Source organism: Camelus dromedarius, chromosome 7 (assembly GCF_036321535.1).
Source record: "Camelus dromedarius isolate mCamDro1 chromosome 7, mCamDro1.pat, whole genome shotgun sequence".
Classification (NCBI taxonomy): Eukaryota; Metazoa; Chordata; class Mammalia; order Artiodactyla; family Camelidae; genus Camelus; species Camelus dromedarius.
This window is the reverse complement of record NC_087442.1, coordinates 38,772,626-38,791,067: the sequence shown is the minus strand read 5'-3', so window position 1 is coordinate 38,791,067 and position 18,442 is coordinate 38,772,626. Positions and strand designations below refer to the sequence as shown.

At 34.2% G+C, this 18,442-nt stretch overlaps 1 protein-coding gene across 8 annotated transcripts in view; it reads left to right on the top strand.

The window, feature by feature from the left end:
• BBS9 (Bardet-Biedl syndrome 9) overlaps positions 1-18,442 on the top strand; it is a 383,745-nt gene that overhangs the window by 195,439 nt on the left and 169,864 nt on the right. For all 8 annotated transcript variants that reach the window (XM_064487454.1, XM_064487458.1, XM_064487457.1 and 5 more), the window contains 2 exons: positions 2,541-2,713; positions 5,200-5,352. In XM_064487454.1, coding sequence (XP_064343524.1) covers positions 2,541-2,713; positions 5,200-5,352 — 326 coding nt within the window. The remainder of the gene's footprint in view (positions 1-2,540; positions 2,714-5,199; positions 5,353-18,442) is intronic.

Below are 18,442 nucleotides of genomic sequence, written 5' to 3'. Positions count from 1 at the left end.
AGGAAAGCATCTACTCAGCATGATGGGCAGATGCCAACATCCAGAATGAGACTGGAGTGAGGGGAGGCCTGGGGAAACTACAAGGGGAATGATATGACAGCAGAGAAGACCATGGTCTTTGCTGTGCACCATGGTAGGCATACCTAGTATATTTTATTTCTTATATAATTGAAGAGAGTATGACTAGAGGAATGAGAGCAGATATATTCTTGAATTCTGGCTGAGGATGACAAATTTAAGTCCTAAAAGCCAATCAAAAGATGTAATATATTTATAAAATTTGTCAAGGTACATGGGGAATATAAATATTTCACATGCACATGTCATGTGCATGACCTAAGGCTAGACCTAAGACTCCTTAAGCAAAATGACTGAGTTAGTCTTTATACTCCCAACATTTCTTTCTTTACGAAATTGCACATAATAGATGTTCAGTAAATGGTGAATTAAATGGAATAGGTGACTTAGATCTCAAAAAGTGTATAATCTCTTTGAAGAGACTGAAAATAATCATCTGGAAAGCTAAGTAAGAGTACATGGTTGTATGTGGTTAAGTGTGTTGTTAACTGTAGGCATTCTAAGTCTATATATGAATTCAGAGAAATGCAATTTTGTGAGGTGGTTAAGACTGACAGATAATCTTAGGATTAATAGCTACAGTTCCACCCTTCTATACTGTAGGTGGGAATGTGAATTGGTGCAGCCACCATGGAAAACAGTATGAAGGTTCCTTGAAAAATTAAAAATAGAGTTACCATATGATCCAGTAGTCCCACTCCTGGATGTATATTGGGAAAAGATGAAAGCTCTAACTTGAAAAGATACATGCACTGCATTGTTCATAATAGCACTATTAACAATAGCCAAGACATGGAAGCAACCTAAGTGTGCATTGACAGATGAATGGATAAAGAAGAGGTGGTATGTATATACAATGGAATATTATTCAGCCATAAAAAGAATGAAGTAATGTCATTTGCAGCAACATGGATGTAACTAGAGATTATCATATTAAGTGAAGTGTCAGACAAGGAAAGACAAACATCATATGATGTCAGTTATATGTGGAATCTAAAAAATAGTACAAATGAACTTATTTACAAAACAAAGAGACTCACAGACATGGAAAATAAACTGGTGGTTAACAAACGGGAAATGCGGAGAGAGAAATTGGAAGTATGGGATTAACAGCTTCACACTACTATATATAAAATAGCTAAGCAACAAAGATTTACTGTACTGCACAGGGAACTATATTCAATATCTTGTAACAAACTATAATGGAAAAGAATAGAAAAAAAGAATACACACACACACACACACACACACATATATGTATGTGTAACCAAATCACTTTGCTGTACACCTGAAACTAACACAATAATGTAAATCAACTAGACTTTAATAAAAAAAATTGCTAGAGTTTCAATTCCTGCTCTGTTACTAACTGGCTAGGTGACCTTGCAGATTATTTAAACTCTTCTATGTCTAGATTTATTCTTCTGTAAAATGGGGATAACAGTATTTCCCCCATGGGGCTATTGAGATTTAAACAAGAATTTGAAGTGCTTAAGATATTAGACTGGCACATATTAGACTGCTATAGATGGTAAAGAAGTAAAGGTTTCTTGAGGTAGGTGAGGTTGAAGCCAGGTCCTGGAGAATAAATAGGGTTTAGACAATTGGGAAAGGATATATCATGAATTCTAGCTCTGACATTTAATTTGCTTTGTGACCTTTGGCAAGTCTCTGAAATTCGCTGTGCCTGGTTTTCCTTTTTGTAAAGAAGAGGTTGTTGCAATCATGGTGCTTGGTGCATGGTTGGTGCTCAACAAATAATAGTTGCTCTTATCATAGATGTGGTTATTGCCACTGCTGTTATCATCATTGTCATCACTGTTGTCATCATCATCCAGGTAGAAGATGGACAAGAATTTGGCTGTCTTGGAGCTGAGGTTTCAGGAAATGGAGGGAAATAAGATTTATATTTAGGGAAGGGTCTTACTGTAAAATCTCTCTTCAAATGAAAGAAGCATTAGAAAAATAGAAACCTTTGATTGTGATTACAGGGATTTAAGCTGGCTGCTGTGTCCAGGATATGGGACTTTTTATGGAATAAATTTTATTTCACATCAATTTTTTGAAACAAACTAATGGTAACAGATTGTGCTTTTGCAATGGCTGTTTTCTTACCTTTTGAGCAAAGCTTTCTTAAGAAGAATCCAAAAGTTAATGTTTTTATTGTACTGAAACCTATTTTAAGATAGGTAGTAAAACGGACCATACGCTGAAGCTTGCCACTCTGACCACATACCTTTGGAATGAAACTTGAAAATGTTAAGTTGTTGATGCAGGAAGTCACAAAAAGGTAGTAGAATTATTTTTATTAAGCCAATAGAAATTATATCTATATTCCAAAAAAGAAATCTTTGTCCTTTTTTGTGTTGGTGTTCCTGTCAGAGTTAGTGATAACTGATACAGTTTCAGCTAATAATTATGTGTTAATAGGCATTTTTCCTTAATTATTTTTTCTCTCTTAGAGCGATATCGCATTCAGAGTGAACAATTTGAAGATCTTTGGCTCATAACAAATGAGCTTATTATTCGCCTTCAAGAATATTTTGAAAAACAGGGAATCAAAGATTTCGCATGTTCTTTTTCTGGATCTATGCCCCTTCAAGAGTATTTTGAGTTGATTGATCATCATTTTGAGGTGTGTATAATCATAATCCACATCATCTTTAGTTTTTCAGTATATGAAAGAGAAAGAGATGCTGTAGAGGTAAGAATTCTAGTATACATGCTATTAGGCTGTGGATTTCAAGTTGTTATTCTTATGTGGATGGTAAGGTTGTGAATCTGTTCCTGCCCTCTTGCCTAGTTTGTGATCAATTGCAGACTTTTACAGAGTGGCTGCCTAGAGCTAAGCATGTGGTCTGTCCTCAGAACAGAGCTGATTTAATTCTCCCACATGGGGATTTAACCTTTGACCCCAATAACCCAGTGTTAAAACTGTTTGAGCTTATCGGCAGCCAGTTGGCTAACTAATTCTAGCAGGCCATAAATGAGGTGTGATTATAAAGTAAAGTGATTTTTCCTTTTCATTTTTAACAAATGCATCAGAACTTCTGCATCTGAATGAGGATTAACCACATAACATATTCTCCAGTATCTGGCACAATGGGTGCTTAGTAAATGCTGAATGATTAAATGTCTAAATCAATGAGATCTGACAGTGATTTTGTTGCCTGAATATGTTTGTATTTATTCTTTGGAAATACCTTCAGAGCATATGTTAGAGCCTCTTGAGTATCTTGAGGGTGTCAAATCTTCATTCTTTGAATATTGATTTGATATTTGGAAATAGTCGAGTCATGTTTTATTAAAAAATTGAACAAAAGACAGTCATTGTTTCAAAAGTCTCATGTGTTAAAATTCACCAAGCTTTACTTACTTATTTGCCTATAAGTAGACCCTGTAGGCAATGATGAAAGGGAATTTCAAAACAATTTTGAGCATTATTTAAGGAAGTATTACTTCCCTAGAGTTACTACTTTTTAAGGAATCAATAGGTTTTTGCATTTCAGTTTGTAAACTATGGTGTGTCTCTGTGCATGTATGTGTGTGTGTGTCGGGGAGAGAGAGAGAGAGAAAAAAATATTAAACACTGAAGATTTCTTAAAAAACTAAAAATCAACTTGCCATATGATCCAGCAGTCCCACTCCTCGACATACATCTGAAGGAAACTCTAATTCAAAAAGATGCATGCACCCCAGTGTTCATAGCAGCAATATTTACAATAGCAAAAATATGGAAGCAACCTAAATGATCATCAACATAGAAAGCAACCTTATAGTTACCAATGGCGAAAGAGGGTAAAAACAAACTTACAGTTACCAGTGGAGAAAAGGGGTATAGGGGGAGGGATAAACTGGGAGGTCAGGATTTGCAGATACTAACTACTGTATTTAAAGTAGATAATAAGTTCCTACTGTATAGGAGAGAAAACTATATTCAGTACCTTGCAATGGCCTGTATATATATAGAGAGAAAGAATTTGAAAATGAAGAGTCATTTCTGAGTCTCATCCTCCCGCCATTTAGTCTCCTCTTTGAAAGCAAATTTTCGTGTCCAGTTTTTTGTGTATCTTTCTAGAACTGTTCTATGAGATCACAACTATGTTACTATGCAGATTAAAAAAAATACATGAATGGTATTCTGTATTTTTTTGCTTTGTTTCATTCAGTCCATCTTTGGCTAGCATGGCATATTAGTACCCATTGTTCCTGCAAAGTAGTCCTCTTTATTTATTCAGTCTGTTCCTCTATTGATGAGTATTCTGATTATTAATATTATCTTACTATAATAGCAGCAGAACAAATTTTATAATAAATAGCCTCCCATGTACATTGCTTTTTGCAAGCATACCCCTAGGATAAATTCCTGAAAGTGGGATTGCTAGGTCAAAGGCCGTATGTTTGAGAGCTATGTGTATTAACTTTTCTGTGAATTTAGTCACTTTTCTATTGGATTGTTGCTCCTTTTCTTATTCATTTGTATTGGGTTGTAGTCCTTTACTCATTGATTTGTAGATGATTTCTAGGTATTATGGACATGACTTTTTGTCTCTGTGGTTATTGCTATTATTTTTTGCAATCTGTTTGTCTTAGAACTTTACTTAACAATGTTTTTCTTCTTTTCTTTTTTCCTTAACCACATAGAATTAAATTAATTTTAGTTAGTAATTTATCAGGGGTGTGTGTGTGTCTGTGTTTTTGTTTTTGACTTATAAGGCTCTTTCTCATGCTAAGATTATTTAAGAAATCAAATTTTCTAGTACTTCTACTGTGTCTGAACTTTTGGTTCCTCTACAGTTGATTTTGCTGTGAAGACTTGGGGAGAAATCCTTATTTTTTTTTCTTGTGTACTTAATCATTTATCACAAAACATTTTTAAAATAATCTGTTTTTTTCCCCCATGATAACTGGTCAGTTTACTAAATTTCTATTTGACCTATTTCACTGTATCATCTATGTATTCATGTATCAAATATCACAGTGTTTTAATTCTCTGAATTCTACATAATGTAAATTTCTTCATTACTCTTTTTAAACTTTTATTGGCATTGCCTGTATTCTTACTTTAAACATTTTTTTTTGGTGCACATTTAACCTGAATTAAGGAAATTCTTCATTTAGTTGCGGATAAATGGTGAAAAATTAGAAGAACTTTTATCTGAAAGAGCTGTACAATTTCGAGCCATTCAACGGCGGCTGCTAACAAGGTTCAAAGATAAAACACCTGCCCCCCTGCAACACCTGGACACCTTGCTAGACGGAACTTACAAGCAGGTAAGTATAATATCAGTGGTAGTTTCTACTACTGGATATAGTTTTTTCCCTCACCGTTGAGTCATGTACTAGATATTTTTCCTGTATGTTACAGTGCAGCAAATAGCAGATAAGTTTTAGAGCAGAACTTAAAGTCAAGTTCTGCCACTTTCTAACAATGTGACCTTGAGTATATTAGGTCTACCAGTTTCTATATTTTACCTCCCAGGTTTGTTGTGGGGATATTCCATCATTTACGTGAGGCAGCCAGCATAATGCCAGGCACATAGTGTATGTTTGATAAACAGTAGCTGTTGTGATTAGTGTTATTATTGGACAATTCTTGGTACATCCCATGATTATCATCATAATTCTCAAGTTATTGTACCGAGCAACTAACTTAAGCTTATAATTTTATGTCAGTTGATGTTTTGAGATGGAATTCTTAAATAGTCCTTTGTCCTAGTTCAAAAAGACTTTTTTCTTCCTCTTCTTGATTCTTGCTTCTACCAGTGATTTATCATTTACTTGACTAGGGTGATCAGACTTTCAATTGTAAGGTATTATGTTTTTAAAAACTATTCAAAATGATCATCTCAGGCTTGAAATGATAATTTTTAAAATTTAAATTTTATAGATAAGGCCTCTTGCCCATTCCACTATAAAGAAGTCAGCATGGAATAACTACATTAGGTCTTATATTTATGTATAGCATCACTGATCTGTTTCAGAATCAATGTTTGTGCTTTGAATATTCTGTTGATTTTTTAGCTGAATATTTTTGTTGAGATAATTGTGTATTCACATGTAGTTGTAACAAAAAATACAGGTAGATCTCATGTATACGTTACCCACCTTCCTCAGTGGTAGCATTTTGTAAATCTACAGTATACTATCACAACCAGGATACTGACATTAATAAAATCTATAGATTTTTATTCAGATTTTCAGTTTTCCTTGTACTTATTTGTGGATGTATAAGTTGTATACAGTTTTGTGTCACATGTATGTTTGTGTATCCACCACCACATTTAAGATACTGAGCAGCTCCATCAAAAGACCACCTCATGTTGCTTTTTATTAACATAATTCCCCTCCACACCACTGCCCTCCTTTATCACATTCTGTTGTTTTTGAAAGAACAAATCAGATTTTTTTCATATTTAGCTTCTCTAGAGGAAAGAAAAATTATTTACTATTAAACATCAATAAATGTGTTGATATATATTTGCTTCTTGAAATTTTCATGGTTATTTGAAAATTAGTAGCAATTTGAGGGACAGTCTATAGTGACAGTGGGGTATTGGAAAGAACATTGTGCTTGGAGTTCAGAGACCCTTGTTCTGTCACTTATTAGTTGTGTGGCTTTTGGCAATTCCCTTACCATCCCAGAACTGTAGTTTCTTTCTATAAAATGGGGTAAATACTCACTATGTTGTTACAAAGATTCTATTCCATAATGGATGTGGAAATACTTGGTAAATTGTTCTACAAATATAGACTGCCAGTTTCTTTTGTGCTGGAGCAATATGTGACTCTGAGATCAGTAGGCACTAATGCTCTTTCTGTTCCACACTTTTTTTCTCTCTTTAGTACACTTTTTGTTTCGGTTTGTTTTTCATTTTCTTTCTTTTTTCCCCCTCTTTCTTCTTATCTCTTTGATGACCTGTCTATCTCATTCTTAGGCCTCCTGCCATGCCTGCTCTTGGGGCTGAAGATACACTGAATCTTGTTTTAATGATGCTGTATCTTTTTGTGGACACAATGGCAGAAGGGTCTTTAAAGGGATTTGATGAGGATACTTGATATAATGCTTTCTGTATTTTCTTTATAGCAAGATTTTCTTTGTCCCTTAAACATTTAAAGTTCTGGGGTTTACATCTTTCTGCTTAGCCCCAGGGTTGGGTTTTTCTATGATTTGTAAAACTTTAGACAAGGTGATCAAAACCATAGATTTTCACTTGAATCAGTATTTTAAGTCTCCAATCTTTTTAGATTAAAAAAAGACAAAGACAAGCTTTTGAAAGAAAAATATAAATACTGTAAGGAAATTGACTTAGTTTTAATGTAATTTACTACTCAATTTTATTATATATGTTAAGATTATATACAGTGCTAAATTCTCCAACTTGATTCTTTATCATCTCAGAAATTTAGTCACTTTTGTATGTTTTTGAGGTTTTTTTTGCATTCAGAAATAAAATGTTGTTGATAATTGATTTATATGAAAATAGAAGCAGAAGTAGGTATCCTCCTAACACTAGTGTATAAACTCTCGGAAGGCAATGACCTTTTTTTTCCACCACGATATTCTCAGAACAATACATTTCTTGTCGTATTATAGGCGCTTAATAAACATTTGTTCTAGGAATGAATGCTTTCTTACCATTAAGACAATTTCTTGAAACTGGATGTCTTTGATAAGGGCAACTCTACAAGAGCAGAGCAGCAGAAAATTCTTTCAGTTCAGGCTCATGAATCATTAGGATGATTTATTCTAAGATCCTCAAAAGCCACTAAAAAGTTGAGACTCTCTTTTCTCTTCCTAAATAATATTGTTGGAGGACTTAGGTAACTGTCATAGCTAGGAAGGGTTTATATCTGCAAATTCTTGACTACAGAAATCTTTTCAGTTCTTTTCTTATACGTATGTGTATATCAAAGTTAAATATGAAATAGTCATCTGTTGAAATATCTCTAGGCAGATAGAATATTGTTGAGGTTAATTTTCATCATATCCTAAGTATAAAGAAATATTTGGGATTTTGCAATATTAAAATATCTGACCAGAAGCATGAAAAGTTTGATTGTTTTCATTCTGTTTACATAATTATTGAGTTATTCCTCTTGGAAGCAAAATTTCTTTCATAAAAATGTATCCTTTGAGCATTGAGATTGAGATTTAGAAATGTAGACTTGGACAAAGTTTAGGGTTCTTATGGGTGCCAGATCCAGGAATACTATAAATTCCAAAAATGTCCTTAGGACAAACTGAAAGTGAAGCCCAAGTCCCTTCATATACACATGATTAAGCATTGCTGAGTTGGCTGTAATGTGAAATAGTTTGGTATATTCACTCATGTAGTAGAGTTAGTGATGGTATAGCCAGCCATAGATTCTGAGGTCAAAGTTTGGCTTACTAGCTCTTCACTCAGTAATGGTAGCTATTATATATATATACCAAAAAGTCAGCTTTAATTTTTTAATTTTTTAATTTTTATACATATATATATATACATCAAAAAGTCAGCTTACCAGATACAGAAGCAGTATGGGATCTGTGCCCCTGGTGTTTAGCAGAAACTTTGGATACCACTAGCTTACATAGTGAAGCTAGTAAAGTAGGCCTCTACTCTTTGAATGACGTGATATGTAAGTGCCTTTGAATCTGGTCCAGTGACTTAGAGAAAGTCACTGCTTTCTGAGGCTGTGGTAAGACTCCAACATTTTTTCCTTTAAATGCATACTAATAAATGCTGGGTTTGAAGTGGCATATCTGATGTGTCCTAGTATAATGAATAAGAGCTCTGTCTAGAGTCAGCTTACTCATACATATTCCAGTTTTGGCTCTGTGACCTTGAGCAAATTACTTAAACAAAGAGAAAACAAAACCCTCCCTAAGCCTCAGTTTTCCCATCTGTAGAATGGTGCCTCCTTCAACGAGTTGTTGTGAGGACTGAACTGTGTAAACACATAAATTGCCTAGAATAGTACTTGGAACACAGTAAGCTCTCAAAAAATGTTAACTACAATTCTGGTGACTTATTCTTCATCTTATTTGACTAATAAGTTATGCCATTTCAAAAGTGGTGCTATTCATTGATTAGACAAAAGAGATTATAATAATACATCATCTTTTTGAAACTCTGCTATTTGTCAACATCACAAATCTAGAACTCACCTAAGAATCACGAAGATAATGGATTCCCAGGGACATCCCCAGACTCCTCTAGTGTGTCTGTTTTGGGTGTTGTTTGGTTCCAGAGAGGATACCAGAATTAAAGGGGGATCAGCATCATGAGGTCAAGTGGCCATCTTCCCCAAATCCCTGAGTGTTTCACCTGGATTTAGTCCTAGAAGGAAAATTGTTCAACCAAAAAATATTTCACACATACATACACACACACGTACACATACATAATGCTTTGCAAAAATGTACCAAATTATAGTTCCACTGGCAGTATATGAAAATGTCTATTTTCTAGGTAATAATTGTTTTGATCTTTACAATTTTTAACTGAAAAGATAATTTGTTATTTTAATCTTTCTTTCTTTGCTTACCAGTGAGGTTGAACATTTAAGAAATGTTAATCAGCCACTTGTCTTTCTTCTTCTGTTATTTACATATGTATGCCTTTTGTTCAATAGTGTATCAGGTAGTTCAGCTTTTTCTTGTTATTTTGTGTACATTAGGAGTGGTAATCTTTTAGCATACTTTTGTCATGCATGAAAAATACTTTGTGTGTGTAACGAATGTAACTCTCTTTATATTTAAAAGAAGTTTTTACAATTTGTCATTTGCCTTTATTATTATTCATAATGCTTTTTAGACATGTAAAATTTATAAAGTATTTACATAGTAAAATCTATTCATCTTTTCCCTTTAGGTTTCTTTGTCTAGGAAAGCCTTCCCATGCCAAGAGTACATAAATGTCAACCTACAATTTATTCTAACATTTTTATGCTATCATTCTTTATATATACTTTTAAAATCCATCTGGAATGTATTATGCAATTTAGTGGGAATCTAATCTCCTCACCAAAAATGGTGAGCTAGTTGTCTCAGCTGCTGCTTATTACATAATCCATTTTTCTCTTACTGGGCTGAAATGCTACCTGTATCATTTAACAGTTTTACTGTATGACAGACTAGCCCAAACCTTAGCAGTTTAAAACAACAACAATTCAATATTGTTCATGAGTCTCTGAGTTAGCTGTGCAGTTCTGTTGACCTGGACCATGGTTGGCCGTTCTTATCTGAGCTCATTTACATTCCTCTGGTCAACTATTTGCTCAGCAGGGAACTGTATGGCCTAGGATATACTTATACTCATGTATTTGGCATTTAGCTCACAGTTAGATGGGATTATTGTGCTACACGTCTCCCCAGGCCCAGCAGACTGGCCTGGGCTTGTTCACATGGTGGCTACGGGTCCCAATGCACAAGTACTCTTCACGCCTCTGCCTGTGCCATGTCTCTAATTCCCCATTGGTTTTGACCAACCCAGATCAAAGAGTTGGAAATATCTACTCTGCTTCTTTATTGAAGGATTAGAGAATTGTGGGCATTTTTATAATCTACCATATTTCTTTAAATATATGCTAAGTTAGAAAAGTGTTTTAAAAAATAATTTTCAACCTTTCCTAATCCTGGAACTTAGGTTTTCTATACTTCTAACTTTCAAACCTAAAGTTTTGTTGTCATTAAAATTATTTTGTCATTATTAATTCATAATTAATTATAGCTTATGGATTCCAAAGATAATTTCTCTTAATTAGGTTTGTCAAGAGTTGTTTAAAGCAAACAGAGCATCTGTGCTGTCTTCAGGCTAGTGAGACTGCCTGAATACTTGCCTATGTGCTTAGTTAAGGTCAGTTGTTTCGGGGATGAAATCTGTTATCCAGTCTCCTTGTAGGTCCTCACCTGAGTGCTGTCCAGGGTAGGCTTCATAAGCATGTGCTCTGTGCAGTCACAGAGCCCTGTGTTTGGTTGAATGCTCTGTGGTAGCCTTGTGGAAATGCCTAATACTTTTTGAACAAGAGACCCTGTATTTTCATTTTGCCCCGGGCCCCTCAAATAATATAGGTTGTCCTGGCCCTGTTGGGATACTAACTATTTTCTAATGAGGAGAACAAGACAATTGGGAGTTCATATACAGAACAGAGTTCAAAGACATAATGGTTTTACTACCATTACCCCAAAACCACCTGTAAGTTTCCCCAAAGATGAAGAGAAAGGGAAGCTGTGGGCATCAGTGTGCTTCTCTGAATAGCTCGAAGGCTTCTTTCTGGGAAAGACATCTTGTTTAACTGACAGCAAAGTGACAAGGGTTATCTCATTTAAGAATATCATCCAGGAATTAGTTGTCTCTAAGCATGTTTTGTATGGCAGCCTCTTTTCAGCTTTGTATCCGGTGGGTCACTGGCTTCAAGATACACAATGAATAGTTATGAGTTTTGGAGCATGAGGGAGTCAGCCAATCACCTTTCTCCTGTTTTTAATGACAAGTTATTATATCCCGTATCTTTGATTGAATGGGAACCCCGAAACCACATCCCTACATTATCACTTTACTTTTAGTAGCATACTTTTCCTACGTAGTATCTACCTACCATCACATAATGATAGGGGGCCATCTACCATGTATCCCTTACTGAGGTCAGCCTATCGCCGAAGCAAGGAGGAGGGACTAGTAATATCACTCTGGGAAAAGCATCTTGTGATTCTTAATGGGAAGGATCTGGTTTCCAGTGAATGAGGATTTTTCAGTTGCCCACCACAATTTTGACAATTTTTTCTAGAATTTTGGGAAAAAGTCTTCCTTTCTGAAAGAATTTCACCTTTACTTCTAGCTCTGGAGGCATAATGCTGAAAGTAACTATGTCAAGAATTTTTTTTCAGCAGTTAGAAACCTAAATTTCCTCATTTAAATAATTGGAATGATGCTTTGTCAACCACCTGAACATATGTTTGGAGGACCTAGAAAGAAAATACGAGAAGAGAAGGGAAATTCATGATTATTGAGCATCTGTTGAGTCTGAGGTACATTTCATTTATTATTTCACAATCATATTGTCAGGGTGGGAATCTTGTTTCCATTTTATGGATGAAAAACTTGAAATTTTGAGCAGCATTAAGCAACTTGCTCAGTGTTACACAGGTATTAAGTCATCTGTTCTAAAGTCCATGCTTTAGTATGTCATGTGGCATTTTTACTTTAATTATTTCCAGGTGGAATATAGACATTGTAGGTTTTCTTTAGCACAACTATAGTCAGGTTGAAGGAAAAGGGGAATCATGCAAAATATTTGTACATATTTGTGGTGTGTATATGTATATATTCATGATCATTCAATATTCATTGTGTATACACTGATGAGAAAGTAACAAAATCTTCTGGACAGTTCCCCAGAGTTGTGTATTATGTCTAAAACTTGAGTATCAGAGGAAGAGGCGACTTTGCTAATTTAACTGATACTGAAGTTCAGGTTCTTTGCCATCAAATGCTAATGCTTACTGCATTTGGCAGAAAAGCTTTGGAAAATAAGTTCTCCTTTTTGTTATAAAATTTTCACATACATTTGTTTGTCAAAGCAGGACTGATTGGTTGAGTTGAAGTAAGGGAAATTTAGACTTACCCTATAATTTGGCTTGTGTTTTGATGCTTTTATGTGTACTGAGAATTTTTTTCTCTACTTGAACACTAGCGCTCTGTTGTAACAGAGGAAAAATGTTTACTAATCTAAAGTTTAATTGTGTTGGATGACATATGTGTGATGTAATGACCGATAGTCATTAATATTCTAGAAAGGCACTTGGCTGATTTTTCTCTTTTGTAAAACAGAGGCTGTATTAGGCATAATTTTAAACAGAGATCTTGTGGTTTGGAGCTTACTGTTTGTTACTTTTTCTGTACTTAAAACTTCCTTCCACTCTGTTTATTTGTGTGGTATTGATACAAAAATCATTTTAAGTCACGCAGAAGTCTAAGAGAGTTTTGGTCCATGGCTTTTTAAATTAGCATGATTTTGACTGGTAACACAAAGGAATATGTAATGAAACCATTTGGAGACCTACTTTCCTCTTTGCATTGGCAAATAAAAGCAATATGCTGATAGACTGAGAAGGAAGTATCAGGGATTTGGTGATGTTGCTGCATTTGTTTTCTTTATAGCCACTTGAAAACTAAGAAGTTCTTTCTCTTCCCAAGGAGATAGAATAAACAGATGATAAAGGGGGCACAGAAATCTGTAACCATATGTTTGGGGATGAATAGGAATGGTAAGTTAGAAAAAAAGGATGGGATGGCAGCAAAAAAATGGAGTTTGTATGTTTTTAGCTCATAATTCTATTCTTGGATATTTATCTCAGGAAATAGTTCACGAAGGAAAAAGAATACATTTATCAAGTTGTTCATTTACAATATTAATCATCTTTGCAAGAGATTATAAACAGCTTTCCATAGTTGGAAAATGATTAGGTTTATTGTAGTACTATCATTTGATATGATTATCATTTCTTATCAGTATTTTACTCATTATTTAAAAAACTGGAATAATACAAAACATTTTGAATAATTGAAAAAAGCCGATTAGTATATAGTAAGTTACAAATAATGAAATAGATGTATCTATAATAGATGAGTGTGCAAAGATTTGGAAGGCATACAAAAAATTCAGAATGATATATGTTTGTTTTAGATGATTTTATATTCTGAAATAATTTTTAAAAATATTATGATCATAATTTGCTAAGCATGAAAATTTTTTCACGCTATGTGAATGTACTCAACACTCCTCAGTTGTACACGTAAAAACAGTTAAGATGGTAAATTTTATTTTCTGTGTATTTTAACCACAATTAAACAAATTAATAACTTTGAAAAATGAGATGTAGTCATGAATTCCTGATCTTCATTGGTTTTCTGAGGGAAGTATTTTCTGTCTCCTGTATGTACCCTATAAACTGATTTCTCTAGTCTCCAAATGTTTAGAATTTTGAATTATCATTCCGTATATGAATTGGTTTATCCCTGTTCACTCAAGAGAGCGATTGGAGGGAAAGGGTATAGCTCAAGTGGTAGAGTGCTGCTTAGCATGCATGAGGCCCTTGGTTCAATCCCCATTACTTCCTCTAAAAAATAAGTAAGTGCACCTAATTACCCATGCCCCCAAAAGAGAGCAATTAAATAACTGGATGTTATGCTTGAATGAATACATGAATAAGCATGAGTGTTGTTTTGTTCTATCTGACCCTAAACTCACTAGTTCCTCAGCCAAACTAGACAAGCATACAAAGCTCTTTCGAAATGATGTAAATGTTTCTTCATTCAGGTCAGAGTGCAATCTGGAATGTAATCTCCAAAGTGTGTTTGTTATAAGTACTTCATTGATGTATTCAATATATACGTTTGGTTATACAGAAATATATATAGCCCAACAGAAACATACTTCAAGCCACAAACATAAATATATGTAATTTTAAATTTTCTAGTAGCCACATTAAAAAAGTAAAATGAAACAAGTGAACTTAATTTTGATTTAACCCTATATAGCTAAAATATTATTATTTTAACATGTAATCAAATGAAAATTATTAATGAAATATTTTATATTTTTTTCTATAGTAAGTCTTCAGAACATGGTTTAGTTTACACTTGCAGAACATTTCAAGTACTGAATAGCCACATGTGGCTAGTTGCTACTTTAGTGAACATTACAATTCTACCTACAGATAATTGTTAACTCATAATTTTATATTATTTCTTGTAATGTCTCTTTTCTTGATTTTTTCTCTCCTTTAGTCCCTTTAAATTCTTGTTCGTGATAAGACTATCATAGACCCAATAATTTTCACTCACCAGATATGAATAGCTGACAGCGGTAAGCACATAGATTGTTGGGGGATTACTGGGAACCTATGCTTACATAAGCCATCCCTTCAGGTATTGTTAAAAAAAAATCAAATTTTGTGTTAACACACGTGGGCCCCAGTTCTAGCTCTTTCTGTCTCTTTGACTTTGGGTGTGCCACCTGACTTCCCTAAGCCTCGGTTTCTTCACTTTCATCTTTGGACATCCTTAGGACCTTTTTGAGCAGCATCCAGTGTGGTGCTCATCTTCTAGTAAAATTCTCAACAAATATGTATTGTGTCTGTATAATGGTTAGGGCAAGGGATTTAGAATCTTAAGTTTCCATCAGTACAGAATTTCAGAAACAAATGGGGCCTTTGGGGTCATCTAGTGCCAGCCCCCAGACCGGGGTATAATTGTTTGCTGAACATTATTTGTTTGGTGGACCCTAATAATAGGATCTAAGTTACAGGGCTTTGTGAGACTGAATTAGTCTTCAAACAAGATATGTAAGTGCAAAGTATTATTATAACATTGGAGTTATGCTTTCCTGGATTTAGATATGTAACACTAATTGACATTAATGGGGGTTGTACGTAAATCAAGAGAGGAACAGACCTATTAGTGTATTAAAAACATTCTACTTCTAATACACATCTGGTGTGCTTTACTTCCCTGGGGCATATGTGTTTTTTATAAATTGAATGCATACTTCTTTATCTGCATGTTGTTCAATCATTTTTGGAGTTTTCTGCTTGCTAGTGTTAGTTTGAACATCTCCCTAGATTGTATATTCAAAGTTAGAATTCTATTTTGGTAAATTTATCAGATTCAGAAATGTGGTATCTGTCTGATATAAAGCATTGTAAGCCAAAGTAATCAGAGGTACTCTCTTGTGCTAAAATTTCATTCTGCTTGTTGTTTGATCTTTAAAGAAAATTAGTCCTATGACATACACTCAGAAGCAAGATGTTTCTAATATTACAATAAAACAATTAATGGGTCCATTATAAGGAAATGAAAATCCTATCTTTTTGTGTCAGTGATGAGAGAAAAATATATAAGTGGCCTCCAATTATCTGTAATTGTATGAGATTTTCTTTCATTTATGTTATCTATCTTCCTGTATAATCCCATCTAGCACAATTATTCCTTTTGTATTAGTTTTCTGTAAATGGAGTTCTGAATGGTTTGAATTGTGAGTTAACAATGATCACAATCTTTACAACCCTCCTCTCCATCTTCCCTCCTTTCCCTGCCTTTCTCTTTCTCTTTAAATAAAGGAAAACAAATCCAGTTTCCTAGAAAGATTATTTTATGATCTTTCTTAACAAAATAAAAAGATGTATGATCTTTATAAGAGTATCTATGAACAGCTGAACAGTTATATTAGTCCTTACGTGTTTCTCTGTATATTAATAAATAGCAGGCTAATAGTGCTCTGAGTGTTGCTTGTGTGAAAAATATGAAATGTAACCAAGGATAAATTGAAGTGATACATTTTTTAAAGATATTTTTGTGAGAGCTAACTGTTTATCTAGGAACAAGGTAGTAACAGGTAAGAGCAATTTAATTAAAAGAAATGAACTTTGAACATCGGACTTTAAATGGATTGAAATTTATTATCACTCTGCCCAGGAATCATTAATAAAATGTTGTGCAGTAAAATCAACAGATATTTATCTTCACTATTTTACCTGATGGATCACCCTATATCGTTGTTTTAAAGTTTTGTTTTATATGATTTCCAAATCTCTTAGAGCAGGATATTAGGTTTCAGGGAAATCCAACCACTTTTCCCTCCCAAACATTGATTCTCTGTCTCCCTTTACCCCATCTAAGACTGGCTTCTGGCCAGCGCTTAATATTCTTGTTCAGTTGATTCCCCAGTTAGAATGATGGGTTGAGGAAACTCAAGAAAACCACATGGTCCTGGTCCTTGTATTCTAATGTCTCAATTACCTGTCTGACACATTAGACAAGATTAATCTTATGAATATAATTATCTATAGTTTTTCTTTATTTGTTTTTGTCCTATCTCTTTCCAAGACCGTTAGAGCATCTCGATTGTCTATCCAATTAAGACTTCTTGCTCTGACATTCAAAGGTCTCTGAAGAGTGGAGCCCAACTCCTTCTAATCTTAACTACTGCTACTGCAAAACCTACGTATTAGTTAAGCTAGCCTATCTTCTTAAACAAAAGCTCTATTGATACATATTTGTATACTGTAAAATCTACTTATTGCAAATGTACTGTTTAATGATTTTCAGTAATTTATAGACATGTGTAACTATCATCACAGCCCAATTTCAGAACATTACCATTATCCTTCAAAGCTCCCTTATGCCCATTTACACTTAATCCTCTCTCCCTTTCTTAATACCAAGAAATTACTGATCTACTGTCTATCTCTGTAAGTTGGACATTTCTGGATATTTTATATAAATAGAATCACACAATAAATAGTCTTCTGGATCTGTTTTTTTTTTTAACCTAACGTAATGTTTTTGAGGTTCATCCATGTTGTAGGATGTGTCAGGTATTGATGAATGGTATTCCATTGTATGGATATACCACATTTTGCTTTTTATCAGTTGACAGACATTTGGATTATTTCTAGTTTGACCAATAAATGAATAATGCTACTGTGACCATTCATGTACTTGTCTTTGTAGGGACACATGTTTTGTTTTCTTTTGGTAGATTATTAGGGGTGGAATTGCAGGATACATTTATGTTTACCTTTCTATGAAATTCACAAACTGTTTTCCTCAGGGTTGTGTTGTATCATTTTATATCCACAGCAGCAGTGTATCAGGGTTCTAGTTTCTCCACATGGTCACCAATGCTTGTTTTTCTTTTTCTTTTTTTAAGTATAGCCATTCCAGTAAGTATCTCATTATTATTTTAATTTCTGTATTTCTTAATGACATGATGTTAGGCATCTTTTCATTTGCTTATTAGACTATTCTCTTTTGATCAAACTTACCCTATGCATTCCTTCCATCATGGCTATGCTTATTGTATTCTCACTACCTGAACTCTACCTTTTCCCCTCCATTTTCTTTTGTGGAAGTGTCCTACAAAGTCCATCTTCTTTTTGAAGACTTTCCTTATTTCATATTGCCACTCCTAGTATCTTGATCTCTTCTTCCTTTAAACCTCAGGAGCACTATGATTAAACCTCCACTGAGACATTTACTTACATTATTCTGCCTGATTCTACCGTTACTTGAGTACTTGCCTTTTTTTCTCCTGGTGATCTGTAAGCTCTTAGATGATAGTTACTGGGATAGAAACTGGGATAGTTTCTTTGCTTACCTATCAATGCACAAAACAGTGAGATACTGGGAGAAGTACTCTATGACTGTTTGACAAATAGTCTTGTAGAGAAAGGTGTATATTAATCTTTTGAGGAACCTTCATACTGTTTTCCATAATGGCTGTACCATTGTACATTCCCACCAGCAGTGTACCATGGCTCCAATTTCTCCACATCCTTGCCAACATTATTTTCTTTTTCCTTCTTCCTTTTTGA